Source organism: Gobius niger (genome assembly GCF_951799975.1).
Source record: "Gobius niger genome assembly, chromosome: 1".
Lineage (NCBI taxonomy): Eukaryota > Metazoa > Chordata > Actinopteri > Gobiiformes > Gobiidae > Gobius > Gobius niger.
The window spans coordinates 54965133-54973597 of NC_136852.1; the positions used below are offsets into that span (position 1 = coordinate 54965133).

The following is an 8465-nucleotide window of genomic DNA, read 5'->3' on the forward strand; positions in this document are numbered from 1 at the left end:
GTATAGGTGTTTTTGTGTCCAAAAAAATATAATTTATTTGAATAAGATGTCTTTGCTGTTTCCCTTTTAGTTCCTGAGGAAAAGTACTTGACCCTGGAAGGCTTTCATAAATTTGCTGTAGACCGGGCCAAACAGGATATCCGCAGTGTTTGGAGAGCAATTTTGGCTTGTGGTTATGACCTTCACTTTGAAAGGTAAGAATTCTACATTTCCTTCTGCAATAAACACTGTTCATATTGTCATTTTTAAACAAATTGGCTTATAATGACATTAATACTGACCTTTGGACAATTTTTATCACGTCCATGTCATTGCCTGATTATTTTCCATTTGGTCAAATCAGTGTTCTGTTGTGAAGCCCAGTGAGGCGACTGCTGTTGTGACTTTGGCCTCTACAAAATTGAGTAATAACTTATTCTGTACACCAGCCATTCCCAGTGTCTAGTGTGTTCCAGCCCCCTTATCTAAGGATCTCAGGGTGATGCCCAAATAGTATTAATTCACTCCATTCAAAAGTATTTGCATGGTTTTAAAGGTTAAACTTATGGAATAACAAATAGCATTGATTGTGGGGGCCAAATACTGATTTAAAGTAGTACATTTTTAAAATGTGCTTCCTTTAGAAATATGTATTTTTTCAATGCACATGATGTACTGACAGGCTTTGAAAATCACTGCTGTACAGTAATGTTGATAAATATGATTTAATATGATTGACTGCACCTTTTAACTTTCATTCATTTTGTAGGTGCACCTGCATAGACACACGACATGCCCAAAAGGCCTCACGCAAGTGGACTTTGGAGATGGATGTTGCATTGGTTCAGTACATCAACAGACTCTGTCGTCACTTAGCAATCACGCCGGCCCGGCTGCACCCACACGAGGTTTACCTGGACCCCAGTGATACTGCTGATCCACGTGTGGCCTGTCTGTTAAGTACGGGCAAAATGCATATCTACTTTTCTCAGTCTTTATTTTGCATCACTCATTGTTCAGTTTTAAAATTTCAATGTTTATTCCATAAAGATGTTCCTGTGGAAAGCCTACGTTTACGGTTTGCGCTGCTCCAGTCTCTGAACAATACCCTGGAAAGCTTTTTTCTACCTCTTGTAGAATTACGACAAACTTTTACCTATCAGAACAGCATTGCAGCTTTGCTATGTGAAGCCAAAGGTGAGAGCGATGGGACATTTATTTAATTAGAATAAATGTGACTCATATAGAATTTTGAGCCATTATATTGTGATTTACTCATTGTGTGAACCTCTTACAGGTTTAGTGTTTTATGACACTAAAGTCACGGTTATGAACAGAGTGCTGAACGCTACAGTACAGCGGACAGCTGACCATGCAGCTCCTGAAATAACTCTGGACCCTCTGGAGATTGTTGGAGGTATTTATTCACTTGTCTTTATCTTCACTTTCTTTAGTCCTTGACAGGTTTTGTATCATTTTGATTTAATGTTGCAGGTGAGATCAGGTCTTCTGAGAACACGTACTTCTGCCAGGCTGCGCGACAGCTAGCTTGTGTTCCGTCATCTCAGCTCTGTGTGAAACTGGCTAGTGGAGGAGATCCTACCTATTCTTTTAACATACGCTTCACTGGAGAGGAAGTTCATGGCACAAGTCTGTGTTTTTTTTCTGTTTTAAGTAACCTTTCGACTATTCATGCCATCTATTGCATTTCAAATGTCTGCATCTCTCTTAGGCGGCTCCTTCAGACACTTCCTATGGCAGGTGTGTAAGGAACTGCAGAGCTCTGCTCTTTCATTGTTGCTTCTGTGTCCAAGTGCTGCAGCCAATCGTAACAAGGTAAAACAAAACAAAAAATAGGTCAATAAACGCTCATTGTTAAGTAAGTTGGCCTATTATGAATCCACAAAAATATGTTTAAATTGTGTTGTATTTTTTTCAGGGAAAGTACATCCTGACCCCCTGCCCCATCAGCTATTCAGAAGAACAGTTGCTCCACTTCTTCGGTCAGCTGCTGGGCATAGCCATAAGAGCAGACATACCACTCCCATTAGATTTGCTGGGCTCTTTTTGGAAGGGTTTGGTGGGCGAGAGCCTTGACCCTGAGCATGACTTACAGGAAGTCGATGTTTTAACATACAATTTGGTCCAAAAGTTTGACAATGTAAGAACCATCTAAATAATCTGCATATCATTTCAGTCTTTATATTGTGATTAGCATGCTTTTGGGTACTGTTCCCAGGTGAGTGATGAGGCAGAGTTGGAGGCTCTGTGTGCAGAGATCTCTTCCCAGCATCATTCTGGTGAAAGCCCGGACTCTCCGAGCCGACCGAGCTGCACCTTCACTTACTTCACTATGACCGGTGAAGAGGTGGAGCTTTGTCAGGGCGGACGCGGCCTCATGGTCAGGTATGATGCCAGTCTAGGGCTTGAAAGGCTTGGATCGCTTTTTCATTTGTTCGGCAATTGCGCATTTGATTCCAAGTTTGAATCAATGGTAACACACCAACGTATGCCTCTTTCTTTAGTTGGGAAAATAAGGATGTGTATGCACGTGCGGTGAGGAGCCTCCGTCTGAGAGAGCTGCAGAACGTAGAGTGCATGACCGCAGTGCGCGCGGGACTGGCCTCAATCATCCCTTTGCAGCTACTCACTGCGCTCAGTCCCTTCGAGATGGAGCTGCGCACCTGTGGCCTGCCTTTCATTAACTTGGAGTTTCTGAAGGTTCGTATGAGTTACAATATAGTTACTCTGCTTTGCTGTATAGTTTCAAAATATGACATAACATTCCAGTAACGGAGACATTGTTTTTTCCACTTGTTGCCTTTATAGGCTCACACGATGTACCAGGTGGGTCTGATGGAAACTGATCAGCACATAGAGTTCTTCTGGACTGCCCTGGAGATGTTTACACAGGAGGAGCTTTGCAAGTTTATTAAGTTTGCCTGCAACCAAGAGCGCATCCCATTCACCTGCCCCTGCAAAGATGGAGGCCCTGACACAGCACATGTACCTCCTTATCCCATGAAGATTGCGCCCCCTGATGGAGCAGCAGGTTTGTGCACTTTGGCTTCAACCAGAGGGCAATCTATTCTATTAGTGTCTTTTGTTTTGTCATTGACCATGGACTAGATTTAAATTTATACTTGAGAAAATCAGACTCTATCTTGAATCACTGATAAACAATGAGGACAGTCCATTGACGTACACGGCTAGATAAGACGTGCTAGTGTTATGTACGTCGCTTATCATTGCTCACATGTGGCACAAAGAACCTCAGTGGCCTCCCATACTCGCATGACAACAAGTCTGATGGTAAATTAAACGCATTGTACGGCAGGTATTAACATTTTTTTCTTATTAACATAGATATGTATGTTTACTATTATTAACAGTGTATTTTAAACGGTGAACTTAACACTTCAGAGTCAGCCTAAACATTTGAAATTAACCCAGACCAAATTGCAAATAATGATAAAGCAGTTTATTTAATAATAAATTAAATGAAATAATACTTAATATAATAATAATAATAATAATAATAATGATACTATAAATGTCTGAATGTGTTGTTTTGACTTCTGTCCAAGCCGGTAAGACAGTGGTTTCTTGCTTTTCAGGTCAGCCAGACTCTCGGTACATTCGAGTGGAGACCTGTATGTTTATGGTCAAACTGCCCCAGTACACGTCCTTGGATGTGATGCTGGAGAAACTCCGTTATGCCATTCACTATCGCGAGGATCCGCTCAGTGGCTGAGTAAAGCTGATGATTGGATAATTTTCCACTTTACGTTTTTGTCAACTGTTCCCGCTGTAGCTGGACCTTCTCTTAAGGCACAGCACTTTTTTTTTTTTTTTTTTCTTTTTTTTTTGAGGTGGCGCTTTTGACTTGGCATGTCCTCTTTTGCTATAATCAAACATGTGAAGCATTGCTTTTAAGTTTATATATACAATTCAGGGAAGACTATCTGAGCAAGCATTGAACAGATGTGATTGTTCTGGTTGCACTGAGTTTGAGGACAAAGGTTTTACTTTTTATTTTGCCTTCTTTTTGCTGAAGCTTCTTTCTACAGAAGCTGCAGTCAGTTTCTATGAACTGATGTGTTAATGTGACGAGATGAGACCAGTACTTTTACTGCTGCAAATGTAACAAACAGTGTGTTCATATGCGTTTCACACATATGAACCAGGGGACTTGGACTGGTCTGTAGTATTAAGTTGTTGCTGTGAATGGAGTCACAAACTCTATTACTTTTAATGCTTGAACTAGCTGCCTCCCTCTGGCTCCCTTTTAGGGGCCGATGTTCTGTGACATGCCTTTGCTGGTGGAGCCTCTACGAACATAATGAGCTCATATAATGGTGTGAAACTGAGGTATGAGTGCTTGAAGAAGGGACTGCGTGTGGTGCTGCCTACACTGATCAGCTCTAATGCTGTACATTATTATTATTACACTGTTGTTGCCTGTTTTAAACACAGTATATACTGCTAATGGACAAAAGTATACCTACACTATGTCTAATCTAAATCAATTTAGTCAAATATCAGCAAATATTCAATTAGTATACAAAGATAAATTCCTTCAATATCCAAGCATTAAGGCAGCATTGTGAGTCTGGCTGAAAGAACGTTCATTACAGGTTTCAAAAAGCTGGGTTGCATTTTGACACAGGAAAACATAATTTCAGCTGCTCTTATTTACTGTTTATGTGCTACTGCTACTGAATGTGTAATAAGTACTCCTCTGCTCCATAATCTACGGACATCTGACTGTGGCCGTGGAGAGTCTTTGGTTCTGCCTTTACCTTAAAAAAAAAAAAAGAAATGGTATTCTGCAATTTTTGGTTTATTTTTACCATAACCAAACGTTTAGCTGTGTACAAATGATTTAGTAAAATAATGTGTATAGACTAAGGTTATGTTTGACGGTGTTTTTATTCATTGCTACTACAGCTATTTTTTGTTTGCACTACTTATCTAAAAAAAAAGAAAAGAAAAAGTGAACAAAGTGTGTGGTATCAGCTGGGCATTTAGTTTGTTTTATTTATTTATTTTTTAGCATCCAGTAATTTATCACTTTGTGTCCTTTTGAGTTTTTTTTTTTGCTCACAGAGAAACTAGTTTTCTTGTAAAGTCACCATTTTATTTGGATTCCGTAAAAAACACTACGGTGATATTTGCTTGCGGATTTGGTTCTCTTCTTTTGAAGGGTGTTGGCCGCTGCTAACGGGACGCTTTTTTCTTATGCCTTTTTGTTGGGGCAGGGGTGGGTGAACTATATAAAGGACATATCCAAACAAAGAGAAATTGTGTGCTGTACATTTATGTGATATTTATTATTAAAATTATTTATGATTGCATAACTTAACTTTTACTGTCTTACCTCTGCACATCAGAAGCGTAACATCTAAAAACGGAGTATACAGAGGTAAAGAATGACATGGCATTTGAGATTTCTGTGTCACAATAAAGAAATGTCTTCATGTATACATGCGGTTTGGTCTCGTTTATGTCTTTGGGTAATAAAAGATAGAAATCCTGAGACTAAAAATACAAGTTCAAAATTCAAGTAGGCTTCACACCGGAAGTTCAGTGATGTAATTTGAATAACCTTGCACTGGAGAGAGTGACTGGACATGAACCCTGAGGGAGGGTCAGCTGCATGTTTTGTCCCCCTGTCTCACACTGGGGCCCAGTGAATGATTGCTGTTACATCACTGCATGGAAACCAGACACCAGTGAGCGCTCGGCCAGACCAGTTCGAGCTGGATTGATGTTCTGCTTCGTAGAGACTCACCCACTTATAATTTATTGTGTGGGAAATTATAAATCATGTAAAAAAAAAAAAATGTTTAGCAGCAGGCAAGCACATGATGAGCCATGGGAGTCAGGCTAAACGTGTTACCATCACCATTATTGATGTTCACAAATGTGATCTGCTGTCCAGTGTTGCAATACAAGGAATGTTCTGTAACATGCTGGCCTGGGTTTACAGGAGCCCCCACAGCTGTCTTGTTCTGATGTAAGAACCCCCACAGACTTAAGTAACCCATCAACCAATTAACTGTCAGAAAACGGACACATCCCCAGCTCCTTGGCCAATCAGAGGAGTGGCTAATTTCAGAGCGGTAACTAATTGGAATCTTAAAATTGTGAATTATGGCCATAGACTCAATTATTTTTGGTGACTAACGCATAAACCTCAGCAAAAACAATGCCACATTAGAGGTACATTTTATACTTGTGTGAAAAAACTATTTCAAACAAAGTACAGGGAAAAAAAACTTTATTTTACACCTCCCTTATTTATAAACAATACAATACAAAAAAAAATCAATACATTAAATGCAGAAGTGTTAGTGCAGTTATTTTTAAATATTTCGGTTTCAATAAATAAATCTGTTGGCTATCGCACGTTCACTATGGAGAGTTTCATTCTGGAATGATCAAAGCAATAGAAAACACCACAGTGAGACCAATGGAGACCAATAAGGTGCTAAAACATAGCCAGCTGCTTTTTGAGCCTCCATAGCTGCTCCATGCTGATGTTGTTGCCCCCACACACCACTATGACCACGGGACCTAATTGCTTTGCCAGCTTGTCCTGGTCCTGCAGCCTTTTAATAATGTCACAGTACACGGCTGCCAGAGCAGCACCACAGGCCGGCTCCACCAAGATCTTCTCGTCATCTGCACAAACACAGACACCGTCACTCTCACTTGTTTAAAATGTAGATTTAGGCATTCTTCAAACCACAAGTTGAACTTACCAACAAAGCGCTCAACAGCTCTGACAGCCTCCTGGTCTGTGACTAATTCCGAAAACACCGTGTGCTCTTGTACCAGCTTCATAGTTTGTTTGGAAACTCTGGTCAAGCCCAATGTTGTGGCAACGCTGAAAAGAAACATTACTTAAAAATTGTTTTAAATTTAAATCATGTAGTCGTGTTTGCATACCTGGTTATTTCAGGTAGAGTCACAAGCTCTCCTGCCTTCATGGCTGCGTTGAGGCTGTGGGCTCCAATGGTTTCCATAGCGACGATAGGCACATCGTCCCAGCCGGCTCGGCGCAATCCCTCCACCACCCCATTCAGCAGGCCGCCCCCTCCCACCGACAGCACCACCGCCCCGGGCTTCTCTCTCAAGTCCTGCTCCAGCTCTTTAACCAGAGACGTGTGGCCCTCCCTGCAAGCACCGACAGTACAGACCTCACAATGCAAAGCATTTCTCAGAAACCGATAATTTAGATAGTGTAGATGGCTTATCTGATAACCTCTTTAAAGAAGCTTGTAAAATGACTGTAGGTGACTGACAAAATCCAATTTGCATTTGTCTTACCAGATGAGTGGATCGTCAAAAGGAGAAATGAATATCCATCCAGGGTTGTTTGCAACTAACTGCTGTCCGTAATCAATGCTTTCATTCAGAGCCTGAGAAAATGTTTGTTTACATTTTAAATTCAGCACAAAATGCGTTTAGAGAGAAATAATGACAAACAAGGCACCTTTCCATAGATGACAACATCAGCTTCTTCGTCCCTCAGCCGCTCGACTGTGGGGCCTGGTGTGACACTAGGAACCACTATAGTAGCAGGGATCCCGAGCTGACGGGCAGAATAAGCTGCTGCCATACCAGCATTACCTCCTGTTGGGACCAAATACATTAAATACTGCACTGAACAACGCTGAGCCACAGCATAATGTCAGTGTGAGGAGTGTTTTTGTTACTCACCAGAGCAGCAAACAAAACGCTGACATCCTCTCTCTGCCCACTGAAACAACATCAGACACATAACTGTGCAGGTGCATTTGAGATATACTTAAAGCAGGCTTTGTGTAGCCTACCAGATAATGAACAATAACAACCAGGCTGTTGAATGTGATACTCACTGTCTTACATAGGTGACCGATGCCCCTTATTTTGAACGAGCCGGTGGGCTGAGATGAGTCGAGTTTGAGGTAAACAGAGGTTCCTGCCACTTTGCTCAAGGCAAGGCTCTGTCTGACTGGAGTGGAGACATGGAGGTGCGTCTGGGTCTTCATTTTACTGTAGTGAGAAAAACAGATATCACTGCTGTTTTATAGTCTAAACACTATAAATATATTCTTCATTGCAGGATAAAAAAAAAAATCAAGTTTTTTGTCTGGCTTACCAAGTGGAGGTAGATGCTTGAGTGTTAATAGTCCACAGCTTTATTGCTCATCCTTTTAACAAATTATTTATATGCACTTGTTTAGTGGGCTTGGCAAGAAGGCCCACAAGCAGACCAATCAACGGCACCCATATACTTCCAGCCCCTCCCAGTGACTTCGAGGATGGGTCAGCCCTTGGTGAACCCCAGGATGAACAAAACTCCCATCTTTTAACCAACAGCTTTCAACAATAGACACACATGGAAACTACATCTGGCTTCGTAAACTACACAAAGTCTCATAGCTACAGTTAGAACCTCGAGGTCTATTTTGAACAATTATTAAGTTGCATAAATT

The 8465-nt window shown here is 41.0% G+C and overlaps 2 protein-coding genes across 2 annotated transcripts in view; one reads left to right on the plus strand and one right to left on the minus strand.

Annotated features, from left to right (window-relative positions):
* hectd4 (HECT domain E3 ubiquitin protein ligase 4) overlaps positions 1 to 4975 on the plus strand; it is a 34775-nt gene extending 29800 nt beyond the window's left edge. The window contains exons 66-76 of the mRNA XM_079551237.1: positions 71 to 194; positions 749 to 939; positions 1030 to 1176; positions 1277 to 1396; positions 1474 to 1629; positions 1712 to 1815; positions 1919 to 2140; positions 2219 to 2385; positions 2505 to 2700; positions 2809 to 3031; positions 3597 to 4975. Coding sequence (XP_079407363.1) covers positions 71 to 194; positions 749 to 939; positions 1030 to 1176; positions 1277 to 1396; positions 1474 to 1629; positions 1712 to 1815; positions 1919 to 2140; positions 2219 to 2385; positions 2505 to 2700; positions 2809 to 3031; positions 3597 to 3733 — 1787 coding nt within the window. The 3' untranslated portion in view covers positions 3734 to 4975. The remainder of the gene's footprint in view (positions 1 to 70; positions 195 to 748; positions 940 to 1029; positions 1177 to 1276; positions 1397 to 1473; positions 1630 to 1711; positions 1816 to 1918; positions 2141 to 2218; positions 2386 to 2504; positions 2701 to 2808; positions 3032 to 3596) is intronic.
* Positions 4976 to 6327: 1352 nt separating this feature from the next.
* On the minus strand, positions 6328 to 8152 carry LOC306967692 (L-serine dehydratase/L-threonine deaminase-like). Its single transcript, XM_079562798.1, has 8 exons — positions 8129 to 8152; positions 7866 to 8022; positions 7708 to 7747; positions 7481 to 7620; positions 7315 to 7406; positions 6934 to 7161; positions 6747 to 6871; positions 6328 to 6666 (listed from the first exon to the last, which is right to left on the minus strand). Exons 2-8 carry the CDS (start codon positions 8016 to 8018, stop codon positions 6473 to 6475), a joined length of 972 nt encoding a protein of 323 aa, XP_079418924.1. The 5' UTR covers positions 8019 to 8022; positions 8129 to 8152; the 3' UTR covers positions 6328 to 6472.
* Positions 8153 to 8465: the final 313 nt, after the last annotated feature.

What these genes read in the sequence shown, in the direction of transcription:
- LOC306967692 (XM_079562798.1), bottom strand. Translation starts at nt 8,018, where the DNA reads ATGAAGACCCAGACGCACCTCCATGTCTCCACTCCAGTCAGACAGAGC. An exon ending in TTTGACGATCCACTCATCTG is followed by an intron (nt 7,162 to 7,314) that starts GTAAGACAAATG and finishes CGGTGCTTGCAG; the next exon opens with GGAGGGCCACACGTCTCTGG. An exon ending in AGCTGTTGAGCGCTTTGTTG is followed by an intron (nt 6,667 to 6,746) that starts GTAAGTTCAACT and finishes GTGTTTGTGCAG; the next exon opens with ATGACGAGAAGATCTTGGTG.